Source organism: Mirounga leonina, unplaced genomic scaffold (assembly GCF_011800145.1).
Source record: "Mirounga leonina isolate KUSES-001 unplaced genomic scaffold, KU_Mleo_1.0 Mir_115, whole genome shotgun sequence".
Lineage (NCBI taxonomy): Eukaryota > Metazoa > Chordata > Mammalia > Carnivora > Phocidae > Mirounga > Mirounga leonina.
Window position 1 is genome coordinate 476,069 of NW_023270268.1, and position 25,929 is coordinate 501,997.

The 25,929-nt window shown below is 38.7% G+C and overlaps 1 protein-coding gene across 1 annotated transcript in view; it reads right to left on the reverse strand.

Moving 5' to 3' along the window:
- TOPAZ1 (testis and ovary specific PAZ domain containing 1) overlaps window positions 1-15,326 on the reverse strand; it is a 110,934-nt gene extending 95,608 nt beyond the window's left edge. Inside the window, 6 exon segments of the mRNA XM_034991111.1 lie at window positions 947-1,074; window positions 1,783-1,844; window positions 12,055-14,521; window positions 14,652-14,653; window positions 14,982-15,059; window positions 15,061-15,326. Of these exon segments, the coding sequence (XP_034847002.1) occupies window positions 947-1,074; window positions 1,783-1,844; window positions 12,055-14,521; window positions 14,652-14,653; window positions 14,982-15,059; window positions 15,061-15,326 (3,003 nt within the window).
- Window positions 15,327-25,929: the final 10,603 nt, after the last annotated feature.

A 25,929-nucleotide genomic window follows, 5' to 3' on the forward strand; every position in this document is an offset into this window, starting at 1 on the left:
AAATGCTCCACAACACTTGGCATCAGGGAAATACAAATCAAAATCCCAATGAGATACCACCTCACACCAGTCAGAATGGCTAAAATTAACAACTCAGGAAACAACAGCCATGGTGAGGATGTGGAGAAAGGGGAACCCTCTTACAGTGTTGGTGGGAATGCAAGCTGGTACAGCCACTCTGGAAAACAGTATGGAGGTTCTTTGAGAAGTTAAAAATAGAGCTACCCTATGACCCAGCAATTACACTACTGGGTATTTACCCAAAAGATACAAATGTAGTGATCCGAAGGGGCATCCGCACCCCAATGGTTATAGCAGCAATGTTCACAATAGCCAAACTGTGGAAAGAGCCTAGATGTCCATCAACAGATGAATGGATAAAGAAGATGTGGTGTATATATACAATGGACTATTACTGAGCCATCAGAAAGGATGAATACTTACCATTCAGTCTGACATGGATGGAATTGGAGGGTATTATGCTAAGTGAAATAAGTCAATCAGAGAAAGACAATTATCATATGGTTTCACTCATAGGTAGAATATAAGAAACAGTGCAGAGGACCATAGGGAAAGGGAGGAAAAACAGAATGGGAAGTCACAAAAAGAGGGAGAAAAACCATGAGAGACTCTTAACTATAGGGAACAAATTGAGGGTTGCTGGAGGGGAGGTGGGTGGTGGAATGGGGTAATTGGTGATGGGCATTAAGGAGGGCACATGATGTGATGAGCATTGGGTGTTATATGCAACTGATGAATTACTGAATACTACATCTGAAACTAATGATGTACTATATGTTGGCTAATTGAATTTAAAGGAAAAAAAAAAAGATTCTTCACAGCACCTTTTCATCCAGGTCTGAACTACTGACAGCACTGTTAAGATGAATTCCTGCATTACCATGATTTAGACCAGGAAATAACAAAATACAAGATTCCCTAGTACCTCTTCATCCAAGTCTGAACTTTTTATGTGTTCACTGAAGTTTCCCAGCTTTTCACTTTCACAGGTCTCATTAGTAACTTCCCCTAAGGAAATGTTTTCACCTTTGGAATCATGTTTTAACTCATTTGCTGAAAAGAAATAATATTCAACTGTAGAAACTTTATACAGCAAAATAACTAAATCATTCAAAGATTGTTCTAAAAATGAGTTAGAATTCAGAGACTCTTTTAAAGTCCAATGTGACCAATGTGAAGTAGTTTTCAGCAAACTATACAATTATTCCTCCCTCTCTTTTAAAATAACTCCACTATACGATATAAAAAGAATTGGCACTAAGACATAATTGAGATATATCAAGATAAATGTAAAAATGTTTCTTATGTCCAGCTACATTGAATATATTTTTAAAACTTGAAAATCAAAATACAATTAACTTTCAAAATATTTCCTGTGAAGTAAGGATCCAAGTATTTAAACTTATGATAAACTGTTAATTATAAAAAATTCTAATACGGATTCAGATTTAAAATGTGATAAAGCTTAAACATATATTTCCATTTCAAAATAAGGCCACAAAAGTTTCTAAGGTCAATGATCTATCCTTCGGAGATAAAGCTAACAAAGTTATTTACTAACTAATCAAATGGAAAATTTCTCAAAATCTTATCTGCCAACCAAGCAATTAAAACTGAGGAAAACTGACAAACCATAAAACATATAGTTAACAGACTCTAAAATGAAGAGCTTCCTATTTAATGAATTAATTTTGACTAGGCCCAAATAGAGATATAAAAAGATACTTCAATACTGCATAATTTGAAAATGTCAAATTTTACCTGCTGATAAGGAAGCACAGATCTCTGACTTCATCATTCCAGGATCCAGTATAGGAAGTTTTCTATTATAAAGCAAACAGAGCTTGAACATTATAAAGGATTCTACACAGAACTATCTACTTCTCAACATTATATATTACCAGCATTAGTAGCTGGTGAATATCAGCTCAAGTCCTCCAAGGACAGAGTACTACACTGGAGCTCAGAACCCAGCATACCCAAGTAGATTCCTCATTTGGTTCTCTATGCCACAATTGTTAGGGAGTGCTGCCATTCAAATGGTTACTCAGAGAGAACCTGATGACATATATCAAGCATTCAAAACAATTTTAAAGTATTACACCAATATAAGCTGACACTTAACTTCTATTCTGAAGTATGTGTATATATATTTTACTGCCAATGTAAAAGGAAGATAGTTTGAGAACAGTTTGAATCCTTTTTTTGTAGTCTCTAAAGACAACATATGGTCTAAAGGTCAAGGGTACGGAAATCAGAGTTTAACCAAGTTGGCTTCAAATATTGTTCTGCCACTTAACTATGTCAACTATAGCAACATTATGTAATTTCTTTGAGTCTAACCATATCTGTAAAATGGGAATTATCACCTATCCATGAAGTTATTATGAGGATTAAATGAGATAAAATGTTTTTAAAGCCAATAGCATAGGGACACCTGGCTGGTTCAGTCGGTTAAGCATCTGCCTTCAGCTCAAGTCATGATCCCAGGATCCTGGGATCAAGTCCCACACTGGGCTCCTTGCTCAGCAGGAAGCCTGCTTCTCCCTCTGCCAGCCTGCTTGTTCTCTCTCTCTCTCTCTCCTTCTGACAAATAAATAAAATCTAAAAACAAACAAAACAAAAGCCAGAAAAAAAAAAAACCCAATAGCATAGGCTCAACAAATGAAAACTACATCTATAGGAGCCACTTAAAAATAAATGGCCAAACATTATTCCATTTTTTAAAAATTAGAAATATATAAAAGTACACAGAATAAAATACAAAAAATACCCATAATACCCCATTTTTTTTCATTTAATAAATTAGTTTTATTAAACCTATCCTACAGCTCTACGACTGCTCATTGGTTCAGGATTACTTCCTACCCATGAAAGAGAAAAACCAAATAAAACATTTTATATACATCATTCTTTATAAAGTCTTTGGAAAACATGAAGTATTTGCTCCCTGACATAAAACCTAGAAACAATCAGAAATACACAGTTTAAAGAATGAGAAAACAATAATACAAACAGAAGACCTGTAATATGCAAATCTCCTCCCCTAATTCTTTCCCTCTTCTGGATTCTATCTACTAAATATCTCCATTTTAGTATTTCTAAGATCTCTCCAACTCAACATGTCTAAATTTGACATCATGACCAGAACACATCCCCAATCTTGCCACTTCATATCAGAGAATTATAATGCCTTTCTTTGAAATAAGAGAGAAACCAGGTATCATTCTTAACTCCTATCTCTGATTAATCAATCAGATTAATCAATCTTCATGTCCTAAATCTCTTTCAAATACACTCCCATTTCTGTTTGAAGTCATCACGTCCTTTGGCCTAATTATTACAATAGCTCCCTACCAATTTATTCTCCACACCAGAGCTATAATGATTTTTAAAATGGAAATCTGGTCTATTTAAAAGTCCTTTGGTGAATCCCTATAATTCTCTTAGGATAAAGTTCAAACTCACCATGACTTCTAGTTTATCTAGGATGGTCTGTTTATGCCTGTTGTCTTGGCATATCTTATTAAAAGCTCCTCATTTCACTCTCAAAAGTTTTGCAGTTCAGAAAATAAATTCTATGGTCATCCTATTTGAAAGGTCCTTAATGACTGAGCTTTCTGCACATTTTGTAGCTTTATTTCTTGCCATATGAACCCTAAGCCTTGGGACGTTATTTCTGTTTCTCAGTTATGACATGCCTTTCTCTGTGGGCCTTTACATTGGCTAGTTCTTCTATGACAAAATTCTATTTATTTTTCTTCACCAATTGGCTAATTCCTACTAATCCTTTAGTGTTCATCTTAAATGTCATTTTGACCAGGAAGCCTGTAACATCTTGCACTTCTCCTATCCTATTTGATTGTACTGGCTTAATTATCTGCCTCTCTTGGTGGATCAAAAGCTCAGTGAGGACAAGGCCCATGTGTGTCTAGTTGCTCTCCGTATACTTAGCACCTAACATCTTCCTGCCCCGACACTAGGGAGACTCAAATGAAGATGCCTCTCCTGTCTAGGAACTCACATACAGACAGACATAATATACTGAGATATGTGCCAAGAGAACTATTGGAACAAATTCCTAGAATAACAGCTCAGATGAGATTTGAAGGATAACTGAATAAAAAGAAAGGGACTTCCAGGTAAAGAAACATGCAGGGGCGCCTGTTATGCAGGGGTGCCTGGGTGGCTCAGTCAGTTAAGCGTCTGCCTTTGGCTCAGGTCATGATCCCAGGGGCCTGGGACTGAGCCCTGTATCTGGCTCCCTGCTCAGTAAGGAGTCTGCTTCTCCCTCTCCCCCTGCCCCGCGCCCCCACCCACTCATGCTCTCTCTCAAATAAATAAAAATCTTAAAAAAAAAAATATGCAAAAGGATTCAACATGACATACTGTGAAAACAGTGAGCTGATTGTTGTGCTTATCTTTCATTAGCCTTTCACTCCCCTATCCTCCCCACTAAAATCATAATTGTCGAAGACAGAATGGATGCACTCCACTAAAGAGCCTTAAAAAGACATGCCAAGCAATTTAGACTCTATCCTCAGGTGGCTCAAAGCCACTGAAGCAATGTAGCAGTCACTGGCAGATCAATTTCTATTTCAGAATATCACTATGAAGGAGTATAAACTAAAAGAATTCAGGAAGATTAACCAGGAGTTCATTACAATAATCTAGGAGAACGATGAATTAAATAGTAGCAGTGAGAATTGAGAGGAAGGAAAAACTGTGGGAGATATTAAAGTAATAACATGAATACAATTAAGTGACCCAAATAGAGAAGAATTGAGGGATGTTTTTGCAGTTGCTAATTATCCTGAAAGTTACATTCTCAAATAGGGATAGTTCCAGACACATAGGTTATTCCTGCAATAAATAAATAAATAAATTAATTAATTAAATAAAAAGGTATAGCAAGTGTATTGCTTTAATTTGAAAGTACTATATTAAAACAGTATTTTTTAATACTGCTGGCATAGTTTATAAGCGTGAGAAACTTTTTAGTATGAATAACTCACAAAGAAGGTAAAATTGCACATGCCACTCTTATTAGAAGTAATTTAGTTTTGTTTTGAATTTGAGAGCCATAAAGAGGTTAAATTCATCTGAGTTTAAAAAAAATAATAAAGCAACATTATAATCCACGCAAATTATTTTATAGTTTTGCACTGGTGGAATAGAAAGATATAGTTCTGCCTTGATGGAGTGGGAAGGTTCAAAAATGAAGGAAAGAAAAAAAAATGAGATAGAGAGGGAGACAAACCATAAGAGACTCTTAATCATAGGAAATTGAGGGTTGCTGGAGGGGAAGTGGGTGGAGGGAGGGGGTAACTTGGTGATGTGCATTAAGGAGGGCACTTGATGTAATGAGCACTGGGTGTTACACACAACTGATGAATCACTGATCTCTAACTCTGAAACTAATAATACACTATATGTTAACTGAATTTAAATAATTTTTTTTTAAATGAAGGGTAGGAGGAAGAAAGGAAAGAAACAGACTTGGGTGAGGCTACAGAAGAAGTACAGGGAAGCAAAAGAGAAGATCTGAGCAAAAAGGAGAGGGGAGTAAAAGAGGCTTCTGAAGAACTACATGGATTACATCAAGTTTATCCTCTAACCAGAGCATTTTACAAGGGGACGATGAAGTTTAATGTGTTCCATCCAGGATTTTTTTTTATAAAACAAAATAAAATACAAAATATGATACAACATCCCTTGTAGTAAAGAAAATATTGTTTTTGTACATCTACTGTTTCACATATTCCTATGTATGTACTGAATTATAATGCAATTATGACTCTTTACTAAGGATAATTGACAAAAAGATGGAACAGAACTGCTCTATAATAATTACTAGCAGAACAAGTCTGAAAACTATTGCCCAAAAAAATTCAGGATGTTACTGCTTTTTTTAGAGTTAACTAGCTGCCTTGTGGTCGGTGTTCATTTATTTACACATTCACGTACTCTGTTTCTGAACAAGGCTGCCACAAATTTACTAGGGCAATTATTCTGCAAATACCAGTGGCCAAAAGCAGAGAAATATTATCCAATTCATTGGCCAGAGGTTGCCTAACCTGATGCCATGGTGTGAGGTGCTAGGTCTCCTGATACTACAAATGATCACTTCATCAAGTACAATACCATATATTCTGGCAAAAACAAAAAAACAGTGGTTTATGTGGTCCAAAAGAGACAAAAGTAAAAATAGAATGACACTTCATACTATTCCACCTGCCACTTTAAAGAGATGAGACAGAAAAGAGATCAAAAGTAAATTAATGTTCTGTGGCAAAATGTAGAATAATCGAATTAAAGACATAGAAATAACCAAAATGCCACTCTCCCAGCATTGTTTTGGGCCGGGGAGACAAACTTCAGAGCAGGTTACCCTGGGTTCAGATCTCAGCCCTTACTAACTTACTAGCTGTGTGTCCTTTGGAAAGTTAAACACTTTGATTCAATTTTAAAGACAGCTAGTTTTGGAGGAAATGAACAGACATTTTTCCAAAGAAGACACACAGATGGCCAATGGACACATGAAAAGATGCTCAATATCACCAATCATCAGAAAAATGCAAATCAAAACCAATGAGAGATTACTTTACACCTGTCAGAATGGTTAAAATAAAAAACACAAGAAATAACAAGTGTTGGTGAGGATGTGGAGAAAAAGGAACCCTTGTGCACTGTTGGTGAGAATGCAAATTGGTACAGCCTCTATGGAAAATAGTATGGAGGTTCCTCAAAAAATTAAAAATAGATCTACCATATGATCCAATAATGCTACTACTGAAAGAAAATGAAAACACTAACATATGCATCTCTGTTTACTGCAGCATTGTTTACATTAGCCAAGATATGGACGCAACCTAAGTATCCACTGATAGATGAATGGATAAGGAAGATGTAGTATACAAACACACACACACACACACACCTACACATATTATACAGCACTAAAAAAGGATGAGCATGCTATTGCAACAACACGGATGGACCTACAGGGTATTATGCTAAGTGAAATCAGTCAGACTGAGAAAGACAAATACTATATGATTTCACTCATATGCGGAATCTAAAAAACAAATGAATAAACAAAAAGCAGAATCAAACCTATAGAGAATAAACTGATAGTTGCCAGAAGGAAGGGGGGTAGGGGTATGGGACAAGTGGGTGAAGGAGAAGAGATACAGGCTTCTAGTTATGGAATGCATAAGTCATGGGAATAAAGGGCACAGCATAGGAAATAGTCAATGATATTATAATAGTGTTGTATGGCGAGAGATGGTAGCTACACTTGTGGTGAGCACAGCATAGAGTAGAGAGATGTTGAGTCACTATGCTGTATACCTGAAACTAATATAACATTGTATGTCAACTATACTCAAAAAAGTTAAAATAAAAAGATAGGGTCAGTTTCAACCTCAGAATTATTTTACTAAATAAAATATGTGATGTATCTAGCATAGGGTAGACACTAAATATCGGTTTTGACAATTGAGTGTAAAATTTTGCACTACAGAATGTCTCAGATATTCAGTGGAAAGGGAGAATGGAGCAAGGTAAGGGTCCTGAAAGACAGGTTACAGAGTCCAAATATACAAGGGAGAGAAAGAAGGACCTTTGAGTCATTTGAATGACCTTGGTGTCAGGCATTTTCCCCTCTGTAAGTTTGTGTTTATTACTACCAGATTCAGAATGTACAATGTTCCTTATGAATTTAAATCCAATTTGCAAAGATGGTATAACTCTCACTGATCACCAGCATCAGTTCTGTACTGGTGAGTTCAAATTCTGATGCCCAACTTTCCAACCTTCTTAATCTGGCATCACCCTATTATCCAGTCTTATTTCCCACTATTCATCAACATCTATTTGCTTTAGAAAGAAAAGATTCACTGTCTCCACTTACATACATTCAAATCTAGATGCCTGAGGAATAGTCTACTATAGTAGAAATTAAAAGTTTAATTCTCTCCCTTCCCTCAAAGTATGACGGATTGGGCTTGCAAAAGTAAGTGAAACATGGACATTTCCTACCCTCAAGAAGTCCAAGAATTTAACAGATGAGAAAGATGTAAATTATACTACCATAAAATCAGTGCCATAAGCAAGGTAGAGAAGGTGCTATGGGAACAGAAAGGGCTCCTAACTCTGAAAGAGTCAGGAAATGCTTCATAATCTGTCCTACACAACCATATTCATATCTACCTTTATCTTCTGCCCACTCTTTCTTCATTATGTTTCTCCCCCCACCAAACTTTTTTTCCTTCTTCCCCTTTGTTAAATCTAAATCAATCCAAACTTCAAGAATCAGCAGAAATTTTGACTTTCCCAAGTTGCCTTTTCATCCCTTTTTTCTAAACCACAGTATTCTTAGTACTTCAGTTTATATATTTTTGTTTCAGACATATTGATTTTTCCTCCAAGGCTACATAATAATTCCCTTGAATACTTGGCAGATTCTTAAAATCTCAATGGTCCACTGTATAATATCAGCCAACTGAAATTTTAGGATATAATAAAATTGTGATTGAAGATAATCTTATGTTCTAAGCCCAGCACTATTACAGACATTCTCAGATTTCCAACTGTATTTACAGGCTACTTCAAAAACTTTTACCAATTTCACAAATTATACATTGCCAAGCTCATCAGTTCAAGTGTTAGTGAGTTAGTTCCGATATGGTTTTAATAATTTGGATTTTAATATGGGCTTTAACCACTGTTTATCAACAATGAATAAGCATTCTAACATAACTTAAACATCTTACAAATTCTCCCTAACCAGGTCTGAGAACACTTCCCCCAATAATTGAATTAACTTAGGTTTGTCTACCTGTTTTAACAAAAGAGGCAGTCCAGAGCCTCTGACAGTATCTGGGCCTAACCCTCCCAACTTTAATTTCTGTTCCTGTAAAATGCAAACTCAAGTCTAAAAGCCTTCAACCTCCTACTGTCTTAGCATGAAGAAAAAGTAGTATATGAACTAGCAACTGGTTGATAAAAGGGAGATATTTGAAATTTGAAATTATATTTTAAGCTTCATTTAGTTCTAGACCATTGACAACTTTCTGCACAACTATTAGCAGACCCTCTGGTTATCATACCTCAATTTTTCCCTGTTAAGTTTATCCTAGCACTGTGGATGATTATAAAACTGGTATTTCTACTGCAGAAAAAATTTAAAATAACTATTGAGGAAATTTTCAAGTTTACTTGAAAACCAAAATTTCAGAAGCAGATATGAAAGAAAAAAGAGCCAATAAAAGTATAATTGGTGCTTTTGAAATAAAGAGAAATGAAGTTCAAAGACCATCTGAAGTAAATTTGATAATGCAAATCAAAATGGTTCACCTTGTTCAGGAGAACCAACTGAGAGCAGAGGAGGAAGAGGGAGAAGGAAAAGAAGACGACAATGGTGGAAGTGGTGGCAGCAGTTTAGAGGGGTGACAGACAATTAGTTTGGCTTCAGACTTTTCCACAACAACACTCAAAGCCAGAAAGCAGGTAGAAATGATTATATAGTTGTAAAGAGGAAAAACATAAATTGAGAAGTTTATACCCAATTTGCTCTTAGACAACATTCTTATGTATCCAAGATCTTAAAGAACAGAGCCATCATGAACTCATCTTGAAAAAATAAATTGCTCTGAAATCTAGCCAACTAAATAGTCAATATTAGAGGAAAGTAAAAGGATTGGTGGTAGGGACTGAATCAATTTAAATACATAACTAAAAGTAAGAGTCTTTGGGAATTCAGATTACTGATGAGAATGTTAAGGACACAAGGCTTAACAATATAAAACTTTTTTTTTTTCTGCAACAAAAAAGTTGGAGGCAAGACTGGGAGAAAAAGCCAAAGTGTACTGTTATGTTCATCTTTCATGTCAGGAAAGCAAATGCTGTCTGAACTTAGGACACAATTTTTTAAAAGTCACAATAAAATTCAAACTTTTAAATAATCTTTCTTACTAACTTAAGAGAGACATTTAGAAACTAAATTTCTTGTGATAGAGAAGTATATTGTTTCAGCAATCCCTTTAGGTTTGCTTTAGTCCCCCTCCCCTCTATTAAGAGTTAATAAAAGTGTTTTTACTAAAAACTGGCACGATACAATTTTTATAAAATTATATTTACCTATATGCCTAAATGAATACAAATTGTTAGCAATTAATTTGTTTGTTTTTTTTTTTTAAAGATTTTATTTATTTGACAGAGACATAGAGAGCGAGCACAGATAGGCAGAGCGGCAGGCAGAGGGAGAGGGAGAAGCAGGCTCCCCACTGAGCAGGGAGCCCGACTCAGGGCTTGATCCCAGGACCTTGGGATCATGACCTGAGCCGAAGGCAGCCACTTAGCCAACTGAGCCACCCAGGCACTGCAGCAATTAATTTGCTATTTGGGGTGGTAGGATTCCCCCTTTTATACTTTTAATGTAATGAACATGTATCACTTTTTCAAAATCAGCCATTATACTTAAAAAAAAAAAAAAGAACAGAAAACAAACTTTCTGCCCAATTCACAGTTTTCTCTTTCTACCTTTGGTGGTAGCCCTTTATCAACATCTTATTAGCTAACAGAGATGTTTGCTCTTAAATACAAAATTTGCTCTAATTTCCCTTTGTATTCCTCAAAGGAAGCATGGTATAACAAGAGTTAAAATCACGTTCAATAACTACCTTCTATTGAACCCTTACTCCTCACCCAGTGCCATGCTAAAACCAAAATCCTTTCTTTGATTTAACCTGCATGAGCTGGAGGCAAGTATCTTCCCTTTTTACAGATAAGATAAAATAATTTGCGTAAGAGGTCTCATAGCTGATAGGTGACAAGGAGAAGATTAAAAAACTATAAAGACTATAAAGGTCAAGTTCCTAACCACTAATTTTTTTTCTTAAGCACTAATTCTAAAGTAAGACAGGCCTAAATTAAATCCAGATTATGTTATTAGCAGTGTGACCCTGGACAAGTGACAACTTGTCATCTTTATTTTTTCCATCTTCAAAATGGGCAGATTATCAATCCTATCTCATTACATCACTAAAAATAAATAATAAAGCTCTTAATCCTCCATTTAGCAGACAGAAAGTATTCTATTTGGTGATAAGTAACAATTTCTTGAAGCACTAAGAACATCAAGAAGAATATGATATCACAAAAGTAACTAAATAAAATTTATAAATACCAGAGACTTAAGTCATGTAGCAGTGAATCTTAGCAGAAAATGTTTTCATGTTTCCTTTTGAGTCTGTTCACAAAACATTCCTTTATTCAAGTATTGTAACATATAAATTAGAGCTTAAAGAATCATAAAAGTTTAGTAAAATATGACATAATATAAAATTTGGACCAACCAGAATGGATCAAATTCCTGAGCGCGAAGGTTACTACTTGGTTCCATTTTAAAGTTGCCTCAGGCAAACTTGCCCTCTTTGGGGGCTAAATCATCAGTTATAACAATCACCTTAAAAAGTAGAACCATGAGAAAATGCTATTTTCCTGTGAAAACTGGTTTAACTTTTGATTCTACTCTCAAGTCCTAAATATGTCAAATAAACTTTTCTAAGGCTTCTATGTTCCTTAAAAAAATAATTTTTTTTATCTAAGAAGGAAGCCACAGAAGATGGGTTAAAACATATAGTTCTTAATAAATAACTTGGCTGAAATAAAAGTATATCTGCATAGTTGTAATAATTAAAGAAAATAGGAAAACAAATTTACTTTTGAAAGAAGCAATGTTAGTAATTTTAAAAGCCACTTTACAAACCATCTTTTTAAATTCTGAACAGCTAATCTGCCCCATTATAATTTCCAAGATATATGTAATTGTTTTATTTTGACTAAGAATAATGACATGTCCAGGTCTCAGCAGTAATATGCTGTATTACATTTAGTAAATAAATGGGTTTAAAAAAAATAATGGAGCTTCAATGATCACTGAATAAATTAGTGATACTCTAAAGCAGAAAGTGCTTTTGAAACCCCCAACAATAATCTGCACCAAAAGGCATACTTGAACATGCATACCTCAAGTCATCGCTTGGTTCTTTTTTTTCTGGAAGTTCCATGTGCTTAGAGTCTGTTGATTGGTGCTCTTCAGCAACATTGGGTTCCTGGTTTATCATAGGGAACTCTGAAGTAAATGAGAGCTCCCCTTCATTGGAGACCCCAAAGAGGTCTGGGTCATCTTGAATGACATCAATTAAGAGGACATCATCTTCATATGCTTTAAGAATATCTGGAAATGCCATTTTAATTTCTGAAAAGTTCTTAGTCGTTTCTCTACCACTAACTTCAGAGGAAACTGGTTTGAATGATTCTTGTTCATTAGAGCAGAAAGCAGGACTTTGCTCTATACACGCAAGATCACAAGAAAAAGCGTTTCTTTCAACTGTGAGAGAAACAGCTTCCTTATTTGAAATAATATTGCCTGGTTCAGAGATGTGGTTGGATGGTTTATTATCATTACCGTGCTTTAAAAAGCTTGAAGAAATAATACAGGAATTCTTGCAGCTGCATGAGTCAGAAATAGCTTGCACTGGAGTTACACTATTTTGTATTCTCAAAGATTGAGGTCCTAAAGTTACTGTAGAGAAATTTTCTTTATTCCTATTTTGTCTTACCTCTGCTCCAGATAAATTGTCAAGAAGTTCTAGGGGACTACATCCTTCTCTCTCTGATGACCTGGCATTTATTTCTTTTCTTTTTTCTGTTTTATTCTTAAGTAACGGAATTTTAAAATTAGTCAGCCGTCCTGTGTTCAGTATTTTAACCAAGTCTGGAACCACAAGGGTTTGCTTAGCAATGCATGCTTTTCGATGAATAGTTTTGCCTATAGAGTTATTTGCTTCCTGGCCATCCTGGGAAGCCACTGTCAAATTAAATTTTGTTAAATTCCCTCTATCTTTTTTTTTACTTCCTGTTAAGTTTTGAGGCACATTAGTTAGCTGAGTATCTTCAGTAGTATTAGAAACTACCTCTGACCCACTTCTGCTTGGTTCCTCTGACTTCATCTTTTTACCATCAATTATGGGTTCCTTTATAATCATTAAAGTAGGTTCTACTGTAGAGACTGAAGACAAACAATTTAAATTAGAATCCAAGTTTTCTTTACTTGAAGATTCACGGTTTGTTTCTGTTATGGAGCTTTGTAATGATAATTTAGAATCAGTTACATGAGTTTGATTTGTTTGGTGTTTAAGAAAATCACCTTGCCTAAAACTTTCCTGAGACCCAGGCAGAAAGTTATTTGTATCTGGCAAGGAAGACTTTTTCCAACACTGGGCAGATATTCTAGCACAGGAATAACAAGGCCAAGTTCTTTTACCAGTCATCGGTATTGTTCTGTGACAGCCTAACTTCAATTCTTCAGCTTCATTTCTCAAGTCTTCCCGAGAAGATCTCTTTTCAATAAGATGGCAATCACTAGGTAATTTCACTACTGAGCTTCGCATCGACTTAAGATACTCTTCTGGCTCCATGTTTTTAAATCCTAAGGGCTGTGAAGCATTTTTTGTTTCTTCTTCTGAAAGTGGCTCAAGGGTTTTCTGAAACATTGCATTTACATGAGGTCCAGGACTTGTTTTTTTTCCTGCTGTTTCTGGAAGACTTAATAAATGATCCATCGGGGAGAATGTATTGTGGTTTATTTTTCTCAAAACTTTTAAAGGACTTTTTTTAGCCTCTAAAGTCTCTGCTCCTTTACCCTCAGCACCTGTTTGATTTTCCTGTAACACCAATTCAGACTTGCTATACACATTAGAGAAGTTCATCTCAATAATCATTTCATCTCCTTTTTCAGACACCTTCATCCTTTTCCTGGGTTTTCTCCCAACATTGCTCTCCTCTATTGAGTATTTATTTTTTTCATTCTGAAGGCAGGAAAACAAGCCATTACTTTTACTTTGGTATAAATCAGTTTCTTCAAGCAATAACTTATTTACTCCCATTAAGTTTTCTCCAGTTTGTAAAAGCTGAGGAGTATTATTTGTGTCACTCTTATCTGCAAGACTCCTAAAGTTTTCTTTCTTTAACTTTGAGGAATTTTCTGGTACATGCATACGTTCACCATCAGGCTTATATGAAAGGTTATTTTCATCATTACAACCCTTGGAATGGGGGAAACAATTGCAATCATGTAATTTTAAAATGGAATTACTTTCTACTCCAGGTGACAAGCTGTTACAAGAATATTTTGGAGTATTCTTGTACAGTTCATCTTGGAATTCAACCTTAATATTTTGTGTAGCCTTATTTTCAGTTATTTTGAAAGGTGGGCTTTCTAAGCTTTTAAGTTTTTTAATTCGAATTCTTCTTTTAATACCTTCTACCAAACCTTCCTTACCCAAAGACTGCAAGAAAGCCATACTTTGAAATTCACTGCACTCCACTGTTTGGAAAGATTCCGAACTGGTTAATGATTCCTTTCTTACCAGGTCAATCCCTGGCTGTGGATCATCACTTGAGGCTTCAGTAACTTTTCTTTTTTCCTTGGCTGATCAAAACAACAAAACATACCAGAAAAGGTTTTATATTAAGGAGGAAAAAGCAATACTACTTGAAATTTAAAAATTGTGAAGCCATCCACTTTTATTTCCCTGAATAGCTGTATGGGAATATACAACTGCTTTTAAATGAAAGACCTAATTTCTGTTAAGGAACTACATACGAACCTGCATAAATTCCAAGGCAGCTGAATAACCTCTAGCACCAATATCACTTCACACTAGCCAAAATGGATCACTACGAGGAATTCCTCTTACAGTAATTCTGACCAAGGGCTCCTAACAGGGCAAACACCTTCTAAGAGAATTCCTGTTCTTCCCCCTCTCCTGGTCAACCACGTGCATCGGTAAAGCCCACACAAATTCAAGTTAAACACTAGTGTGAAACAACGATGAGGCAGGCTGAGGTGCAAATGCCAAAATTGGAGCGACCCCTGAGTGCTTTCTTACTGTCTTCCCAACTGCAAGGGGAGCTCCGCCTCCTTGGCTTCTTCTAAGCCCTAAGGCTCTGATGGGTCCCAAGGCATCCTGGCCCCCCAGACCCTCCTCTCGCCGCCTCACAGCAGCCTTCCCAGCCCCGGACACCTCACCCGACTCGTCACTTTCCACCTCTTCTCTCCCAGACGCCCGGGCCACCATTCTCCTCTTTTGCCTGCTCTCCTCTCGTCCCCCGGCCTCAGGGCCGCAGCCTCCCGCTTCTCCTGGCCCTGGCCGCCGGCCTCGCTTCCTTGAGCCTCGCGCGTCGCCTTCACGCCCGGGGGCCGCTGCTGGGCCCGAGGGCAGCGGCCGCCGCATCCGCCCCGGGCGGCCTGCCCTGCCAGCCGAGGCCCTCCGAGGCCCACCACACCCGCTCACAAGAGCCCACCCGCCACACGAAGGCTGCTCCCGCCGCCGCCGCCAAGCGCCCTCCAGCCTCGGCCTGGCTCCGCGCCGCCTGCCGTCTAGCTCGGGGCCGGAAGCGGAAGTGGGGTCTGTTCGCTGCGGGTCTGGGCAGGCTGGGCGGGGCCCAACGGGCGGAAGAGCCCCGAGCCGGTGCAGTCCTAGGTTGCAGCCCTCACTGCTTGCGACTGTGGCCCGTGGCGCCTTTCTAGGCCAGAGCCTCCTAGAACCTTTCAGGGCTCTTTCTCTGCTGCGCCTCCCGCTTGACCGCTCGCAGAGACAACTGCCATCCCAAGCCTCCTGGGGTCCCTTTCCATCAGCCTTCTCGATGTATTTACCCACATCCTGTAGGCACCTCAAGCTCTAGAGGTGCAAAACTGAGCTTATCTTTCCTGACAAACTTGCTCCTCCTGTGTTGGTGGATGTGCCACCATCCACTCAATTGTCTAAGCCAGGAATCCAGAAACCATCAGAGACAACTTCTTTCCACATCATCCCCCTCAGCCACATTCATTACATCTGCTTGATTCTACGTCCTGTGTTTGTCAGCCGCTCTCCCCTTCACTATTACTTTGGCTCTGGCTCTCAGAATTTGACTGATCTACTGCATCAAGCTCCTAAACTGTATTCATGCCTCTGTCCTTGTGTAACCAAACAAACCTTGAGATCGCTCCTTGGTGAGTCAGAAATTGCACCAGACTGAGTTGTGGCACAAAGAAAACTTCATTTGCAGCAAATAAGGAGATCATGGGGGAATGGCTTCCAAAGCCGTGACTCCCTAGCAGGGGTGGATGGATTCCTTTTACTTAGGGCTAGGATGCATATTTAGCTAGAGAAGCCTTGTCATCGTACGTAGAGGCGGGCATAGGATCGTGCGTGTGCCCTAAGAAAACATGCCTATACATAAGGTATGTTATGTAAAAGAGGCTCAAGCTCTTCCTTGGGTGGAGATTTTAGTATTATGAGGTAAAAGTAGTCATCGATCATTCTACAGGTCACTCCATGGTCCGTCTGTGCAAGCGTGAGTCAGGGGTTAAGTTCAAAGTGGTCTGGGTGGTCTGGGCTGGCTGGGGCAGTCGCTATGGCTCCAGGGAGTTTTCACTTTCATTTGCCTGAGTCAAGAGATAAGCTGGAAAAAAGAGTTAAGGAAAAATGTGGGACAAAGGTCAGTGAGTACAAGCAGATAGGCAGTAAATGTCAGGTCTTGGGGTCTAGCTGGGATGTTTGTAGTGTTATCTGTGAAGCTTCCACCTCCTGCCCAGGCTTGCCCCGCCCATCCCATGAAAGGAGATTCTGGCATTTCCCAGCGTGGCCGTTCATGAATCTCCTTCACCCAGACACTAAAACTAGCAGAAAGAACTCCAAACTCTTCAATGTGGTATTTGTGGCTCTCTTTGATGTGACTACTGAATATTTAACAAATTTTGTCTCTTACTGTCACTGTAGGGGAAAAGTTGAGCTTCAGTGGAAAACTATGTGAAGGAGTCACCTTCTGCATTATCTGATTCTGATTCTATAGGAGCTATCTTACAACTGTAAGTTTTAAATAAGTGGTAGCAATACAAAAGAATGGTCTGTACACAGGCAAATTCTGTCTTATAGATGTTCAGTTGACTTCTGTTCTCACTGGTGGAAGAAGCCAGTTTTGCCCCAATTTGCACATTCTCTTCAATATTCCTGATCTATAAATGTGTCTGTTCTTTGGACTTATCTTTGGAACTGTTATAAAATCTGCCTGATGAGAGAGAGCCATTAACACATGTTCATTTTAACATCTCTATGAAAGTCATGACTTTATCTTTTTTGGGGGAAAACTATCTTCTAACACAACACATCTCCTGCACTTTGTATGCTATGTCATGCCTATGCCCCTCTACATGCTAGTCCTGGAAATTCTTTTTTGCTTTTCTGCTGGTGAACTACATATTCCCCTTCAAGATTCAGTGTGAGAATCACCTCTCAAGGAAGCTTCCCTTCTACCTTTCTCCTTACACGTGTGTGTGTGTGTGTGTGTGTGTGTGTGTTGGGAGCAAGGAGTGTCAGGTATTCCTGCCTGCCTGCTAACACACTGCCTTCAGCTCTTGTGTATCTCTTTCAGGGCAGATACCTTTTGTTAGTCTTTGCATTTTGTATGCTTTAAGAAAAACTTGGTGATTTTTTAACACAATTTTTGTGGACATTAAAGGATGGTAGGTATGATGCACAGAGTACTGTGGCAGTTTGGATGAGCAGTTTAAGAGAAGTATTCTTAGATGATTCTATAGAATAGAACTTAGGTAAGGGAGGTATAGAGGATCTAGAAACTTCTCTTGTTTCTTTCTGCTTGTGAAAAACCCTCAATAAAGGGAAATCAGTTTAAGAATTACAGAATAGGGGCACCCGAGTGGCTTAGTCGTTAAGCGTCTGCCTTCAGCTCAGGTCATGATCCCAGGGTCCTGGGATCGAGCCCTGCATCGGGCTCCCTGCTCGGCAGGAAGCCTGCTTCTCCCTCTCCCACTCCGCCTGCTTGTGTTCCTTCTCTCGCTGTGTCTCTTTCTGTCAAATAAATAAATAAATAAATCTTAAGAAAAAAAAAGAGTTACAGAATAGAAAAGGCTATTTTAGGGATTTCAGGCTACATGTTCATTCACTTTGTGCCTCAGTTTTCTCTTCTGAAAATGAAATAATAATAGTGTCTCCAAAGGAAACCAAATATGTCACCCCAAAATATGACTTCTTGACATAAACATTATTTTGAGCTGACAACAATTAGGAAGCAGCAAATACAGGAAAAACTCTCTCTACCTCCCCACCCTTCCTGCCTAAAGGCAGGATACGAATTCTGCTTTACTGGAGATGACTCTAGACTTTTATCAGCATAGAGACGGCACTACAGCAATCTGCAAATATACCTTACTCCATTAGTTTCTACCCATATATTGATCTTCCTGGAGTTTGCCACCCTAGGAAGCCTAAAACGGCTTTTCTTTGTCCTGCCACTTGTAAACAAATTTATTGTTCATTGTTGAAGATGACAGCACCTTATAGGCCAGAGTTCTAAGCCACCACTTTGAGTTACTCTTTGTTGAGGTTTCTCCTACATGATGTAAACTGTATACATTAAACTGTTTTTCTCTTGTTAATCTGTCTTTTTGTTAAAGAGCCCTTTAATAAAGGGCTTTAACAAATGGAGAAGTTAAGGTGGGTAGAGTTTTGTGTGCAAATATTTGTAAGGCATTTAGAACAATGCCTAGCAGATTGTAAACATTAAGTAGATTTGTTAAATAAAAACCTCAACATCAAAAGAGAGACTCTATATAATTTACTACCTACAAAATAAACATTGGTACTAAGATCTTAGTAAAATAAAAGATAAAAATTCAAGAGTCCAGCCTCTTTGGTCTGAATAAAAACAGATGATCTTAAATACAGCTACAGACCCAGGAATTTAAAAACTTTTATGATCCATAACTGTTGAGCAACACATAAAAGAGGAATGAGAAGAGCTTAGTAGCATAGGAAATTGCAAAATCAAGCACACTGAGTGTTCTGAATAAGAAAATTCTAATCTTTATTACAGATTTCAAATTCTTCATACCAAAGTGCTTCCACAGAAAACTTATATGTTTTCATGGATCTTCTTTTCTCTTCTGTGACATGATTATCATAATCCTTTTATTGGGCTTGGTAATTTCTGTAAAGGGCAGGCACAGCTGTTTACCAAAAAAGACTCAATCTTCCTAGTGGCAGATCTCACACACTTGGGAGTTCAGAAGATGTAGCAGAGTATTTACCCATACATATTGGGTTGTATCTCAGTCCACATAGAGTTGGCCCTCTGTGAGAGTCTGGGGGTCCCTTCTCTTCTAGTCCCTTCCCTTTTTCTATTAGCCCTTTCCCCTTGCCCCTGGATCTTGACTGACACTACTGTTCAGCCCTCAAAATCAACTTCAGGGTCACTGCTTCCAATGTCCTTTGTGTCTCTATCCTGGAAAGATGACAGTACAGCCACATTCTCTATATTCCACAACTACAGCTGTAGATTATTAATGCATGGTATTGGCTACATAATTTGTGGGGCCTGTACAACTACACATATCATGTGCCCATGAAGCCAGTCCTACAGATCCATAGTCTACTCTACAAACATCTGGAAGACTACCAAACCTCTCTATTGCTAATATTTATCAGCTTTGATAGTATTAGTTAAACTCTGTATCATGCCTGTCCCTGGCCATTTGCACTCAGAGCAATTCCATACCCTTCCTCTGCCTGCTCTGAATCACAGGGGCCAGCCCCTGCAGTCTGTGTTTTCCACTCTCCTGGGTCAGTTGGCTTTGGGTGAGATTTGGCCAATGGAGGACACTGTGGTAGGAGAATGGAGAAGGGATACTTTTCTCTCCCTTAGGCTGCCTATCAGATAACCAGCTGCATCTCCTTTGAGACTCCATCTCTTGCTGGTCAGGCTCACTGTGGTGCAGCTTCCACCAGGTACCTTGAGGTCTCTTTGCTTCAAGGGGTGGCAGTGGCTTTTTATTGTTATGAACCTCTGGGAGCCATGAAACCCTGTTCGTTTTCTTTGCTCATTCAGCCCATCTCCAGCATTACATTCCTCTGTTTAAAATACTTAATTTCTTTTTTCTGGTAAGAACCCCCCCCCCCAACTCCCCAGTAACTAAGGGTTAGGGTGGAAGGAGCAAAGGGGATGAAAGGAAAGACTTCTGTTCTGACACAGTGTCAAGAAATGTTCTTTCATCATCTTAAAATGAGTGTCTAAATAACATTGTGGTGTTCTCCCAAGAAATGGTCATTTTTCCTTCTCCTAAGTATTTCCAATACTTTCTCCAGGGTTAGCTTCTTATTCAGTTTTAGATTGTAAATCTTCTGTCCAGGAATATCACATAATCAATCTGGTGTTCAGCAGAGAATAACATACTGGAAAGTCTTAAATGTTTTTTAAATCAATGATCCTATTTTACCTCTAGAAAAAAAATCAAAGGCCAAATATTTTATTTCAAATATTAAAAGTCCAGACTTGGGAATCTCAATTAACTAACTCTCTACCCACTAGAGGGCTTCAGATCCAGAACAACCAAGGATGAGTCATCACTCTTTCCTCCTGCTCCATGCTGTTTAATAATAAGAGCCTTTGATAAGAGGGCCATATGCACCCCAATGTTCAGAGCAGCAATGTCTGTAATAGCCAAACTGTGGAAAGAGCCGAGATGCCCTTCAACAGATGAATGGATAAAGATGATGTGGTCCATATATACAATGGAATATTACTCAGCCATCAGAAAGGATGAGTACCCAACTTTTACATCAACATGGATGGGACTGGAGGAGATTATGCTAAGTGAAATAAGTCAAGCAGAGAAAGTCAATTATCATATGGTTTCACTTATTTGTGGAGCATAAGGAATAGCATGGAGGACATTAGGAGAAGGAAGGGAAAAATGGGCGGGGGGAATTGGAGGGAGAGATGAACCATGAGAGACTATGGACCTGAGAAACAAATTGAGGGTTCTAGAGGGGAGGGGGAGGGGGAACTGGTTAGCCCAGTGATGGGTATTAAGGAGGGCACGTACTGCATGGAGCACTGGGTGTTATATGAAAACAATGGATCGTGGATCACCACATCAAAAACCAATGATGTATTGTATGGACTAACATAACATAATAAAATTAAAAAAAAAAAAAGAGGCTTTGATTGTGTCACGGAGTCAGAACTCAATCACTCAGTGTAATAAGTCCAAAATGGAAAACAATGGAAATCTTTGGGGAGAACAGGACCTTAGAAACTGTCTAGTCTAAGCTCTTCATTTTACCACTGAGAGGCACAGGAAGCTAAGTAATTTAAAAGTGCTGTGAATCAATCATTTCCTAAGTGTTTCTTCTGGTTGCTGCTTAGTCACCTGTACTCCCAAGTGATGATTCTTCAGGAGACAACAACCTCTTGTCTGAGTGAGAGATTGAAGCAAGCACATACCTGTTGCAAGAATGACTAAGTTACAGGTGCACACACTCTAGCATCTCTGTAACGATCTTATATTTATGCCTCTCAAATTTTCCATTTGAATTAGGGTTATAATTGCAGTCTATTATCTTGTTTGTGGAGGGGGGAATCCCCATTTCACTATCCAATATGGGCTAACCTCAGACAGGAAGGGTCTATGCCAGTGGCTATTATGTCAAAATCAAGCTTACCAATAGGTAGAGTGGATGGCTGCATAAATGGTTTGATTTGAATTGTGACAGGGAAAATTTCCTTCTATTTAGTCAATTTCCCACTCAAAAGGACATTATATATACATTGATGGCTTCCAAATTTATATCTCCAGTACCACATCCTGCTTTGTAGTCCCTTGCCCATGCTTCTGATCCAAGTAGCTGGGATAAGCAGTTTCTTTCAGGCTTTGACTCACTTAGCAGAGCGCATTCATCAAGAATTTTCCTTTTCTGCCCCCAGGATTTTCCCCAATGCCCCAGAGCATACAGATGGGTTTGTTTGGGGCATGAACAACTAGAAGGTTCAATGATGTTAGCAAGCCTGGAGAAACTGTCAACCAGCAGGGGTGGGGAGCTAGTGAATAAATGCTGCTGCCCACTGCCCTTCAGACAGACAATCCTGGAGGCATTTTGTATATTCTCTCAGGTACTTTTGAGGATTTGAGTTTTCATTGCACATGGCAGCAACCTTAATAACACACCTTTTTATTGGCCTTTCTTCCTTCCTGGTCCCTTTTCTTATTGCTGACCTCTGTACCTCCTAAAAAAATTACTTATACATAGGCCTTGGGCTCTGCCCAAGCTAAGACAATATCTAATTGACACTTTAAATTTACATGCCCAAAAGATAACTCTTGATCCTTCCGTAGTTTTTTCTCCCATAGTTTTTTTAGGTCAGTTGCTGTAACTCCATAATTCCAGTTACTTAAGTCAAAAACCTTAGATTCATTCTGGAATCCTCTCTCTCACTGGCCTGCTCTCCAACTCCCATCTAATCCATCAGCAAACTCTGCTCTGCCTCAAAAATAAATACAAAATCTCAGCATTTCTCATCATATGCACCACTTCTATCCCCTAGTCAGGCCACCATCCTTTTTTGCCTGGACTATTGTAGAAACCAGATTTCCTTATTTCTAACTTTACTACACAATAGTCAAGTTACTTCATTAAAATCAAGTTGCCTCTGTCCAGAAACCCTCCAATGGCTACCCATCCCATTTATTTTTTTTTTTTAAAGATTTTATTTATTTATTTGAGAGAGAGAGAATGAGAGACAGAGAGCATGAGAGGGAGGAGGGTCAGAGGGAGAAGCAGACTCCCCGCCGAGCAGGGAGCCCGATGCGGGACTCGATCCTGGGACTCCAGGATCATGACCTGAGCCGAAGGCAGTCGCTTAACCAACTGAGCCACCCAGGCGCCCCTACCCATCCCATTTAAAATAAAATCCAGGTCCTGATGGTTCATAGGCGCAGTATAATCATATCCCCAGTATCCCTTGGTCCTAATATTCTATCATTTTCCTCCTTGTGGTGCTCCAGCCCACTGGCCTTCTCACTTGCCACTTAAGCATGAGAAGCATGATCTCTCCTTGTGTCTTTTGTATTTGTTGTTTCCCTACCTGGAATGTTTCTTCCCACCAGAATCAATATGCTCCATTCCCTAACTTCCTTCAGGCTTCTGCTCAAATGTTGCTATAAAGAGAGACCTTCACTGACCAATATCAAATAAAAAGCAAATCTGGATTTAGTAAGGAGGGACTTCTGTTCAAAAGGGTTATGGAAAGGGTGGGAGGGGGGAGGAGACAATTGCAGTAGGGAGAGCACCATGACTGTGGGATCTACAACCATCTCCAGAGGAAGGCAAAAAAATTTTTTATTTTATAGGGAGTTAAAAATAGAGCTAGAATGAACCAGGTATGGGGTAGTGTGATGATAAGGTATTATAATTGGATAGTAGAACAGAGAATGTTTGACCCTGAGGCCAGCCTATTCTTGGGGTAGGGGGGAAGGGGGTGCCATGCTGACTCAGAGTGAGGATGGACCAAAGTTCAGGAACATGGAGGAAGGAGAGAAGCTTAACCAAAGTTTGGTTAACAAGCATGCTGTTCCAATTGATCAGTGGGGACAGCAGTTCAGCTAATCACTGATGAAGCAAGAAAGGGAATTTTGAGGATACTGGTCTGACCTTGTCATAGGTAAATAAGAGAGGCATCTATGGGTCTTACCTCAGTTATATGGTAAAAGGTGGTCCTTTGCAGTAAGTGGTTTTCTGGAATACAAAGGGTGGAGGGATTTCTTAACCTTCCCTGTTTTTTAGGATCACAGGACTCAGGTAAAATCAAAAGTTGTCGCCACTTAAAGATAGAAGATTCCTCCTCAAGGCACTTTCATTGTGTGCCACATGGTACACAGCAGGGCCTTGCTGGAGCTCTACCACTGAAAAGAGTGCCTGGCACAGAGCAAGTGCTGAGTACACATTTGTTGGATACAGAGAGCCTGAGATTCTTTTTTTTCTGAGGGGTTGTAGAAAAGCGGATGGTGGGTTGAGGTTCAGGAAGGCTAATCTGAAAGGGCTGTGTAGGACTGCAGAAAGGAGGAGGCCAACTAGAGAGCCCTCTCCATAGTCCCTAGGGTATAGGAAAACACTGGAAAGCAAGTGACAGATTCAAGAGACCCCAAAGAAGGAAAATTCCTCTTTGAGAGCCAAGAGAGTATCTTACTGATCTCTCTTCTCCCAGCACTGAGTATGATGCCTGGCACTGGTCAATCCTTAGAACAGTCATTTAACATTTATGGTGGCTCTGTGGATATTCAAGGGAGATTTGGGAAGAGTTTTTGTCTATTCTTATGTTGAAGAACATCTAGTAAATTTAACTTTTAGATAACTAATAAATACTTTTTTCTAGTAAAAGTATGTCCCATGCAATATTTGGGATATACTTATTCCAAAAACATTCGCTGTTTATCTAAAATTCAAATTTGGTTGTGTTTTATCTGGTAATGCTACCTCTAATGCATTAGCAGTTGGAGTCCCCCAATTACTGGGCTCACCTTTTTAGAGTAGCATCTTTTTGTAGACCTTGGCTTCTGTAATTCTGCACTAGGTTGGTAGATCTATGATGCTTCTAGGAAGTTAATTTTTATATTTAACATGGTTTTTCTAGTTATCTTCCATGATAGAGTTATGTTGAGCCATCTGGTCCACTATTAATGGTTGTGTAAGTCACCATCTCCAGTCTTTTCCCTTCCTGTCCACCCTCATTCCACAACTTCTAATATCTACTGCTAAGGCAAATGTGATAAACATCAAAGTCAATTTCTCACATTAATAGAATAATTTGATTATATTACTGTTGGATACTTATTCTCAAGAAGCAATCTTTTCTATGAGTGGAAACACCCAGAGCAAGGGAAAATGTAAACCATTTAAAAGGAAAAATAATTCTATATTTGTAGCTACAATGCCTAAGTGTAAAGACAGTTAAAAAACAATTGAAATATTTAAGTGCAAACTATATTCCAGGCACTGTTTTAGGTCCTGGGAATTGAGCAGAAAAAATTACCTGCTTTCAAGTACTGCATTCCTGTGGGCAAGGACAGTAAGCAAAATAGTACCTAAAATGGTAATAAAAAGGTGTGGGGATAGGTGACAAGGTGATGGATAGGGAGTAAGGGAAATATGCCAGGGAATGCTATTGGAGATGTTGCAATTTAAAATAGAGAACCTCACTGCAAAAGTAACTTGAAAGAAGATGAAGCAAGTCATGCAAATACCTGGGGAAAGAATATTCTGGACAGAAGGGATAGCATGTACAGCAAGTACTTGAGGTAAGAGTATTCTTGCCGTATTCACAGGGGCATCAGAAGGCCAGTGTGACTGGAGGAATGAGGAGAGCAATAAGAAAAAAAAGTTCAGAATATTAGAGGATGAGTTAACATCATCAGACATCAGTGTATCCTTCAGTTCCTTCTCTGAAGCCTCAAGCAAACGAATGTACAACAACACTGATAGAATGTTTTATATCTTATTTTTTAAATTACATTATTTGCCAAAATTTAAACAAGTGAAAAAATTCTATAAAATTCTGGATTTCTAGTTTCTCTTTAAAATTGAGCATCTGGCAACATCACTGCCTTAAGAAGCACAGGCCCAATCAGTGGGAGTTGAATAGCTGCTCCCCCTTTCATGCTCTGCAGCTGGCCAGTCTCCACTATTCCCTGCTGTCCTCAGCCAAGTTAGCTTGCTTATGCTTCCTGCTTGACCCCTGTCACCTTCCAAGTTTGATTCTAAATTTATACATTTCAGTTGACAAGATATATATAGCCCCACCATCTGGCTGCTCAAAAATCACCCTACCATATCCTTTTCATATTGTTGATTCCCTACCCTGTTCTCCACATCATCCCCTCTGAACCTTCTCTATCTTCTCAAGCCTCCAGCTCCACACTCTTGGCTCCACGGGTGGAACTATCTCCTTTTCTGGGGTGTTCTTGGTTGTCTTGAGATTCTCATTTCCTCTGTATCACTAAGT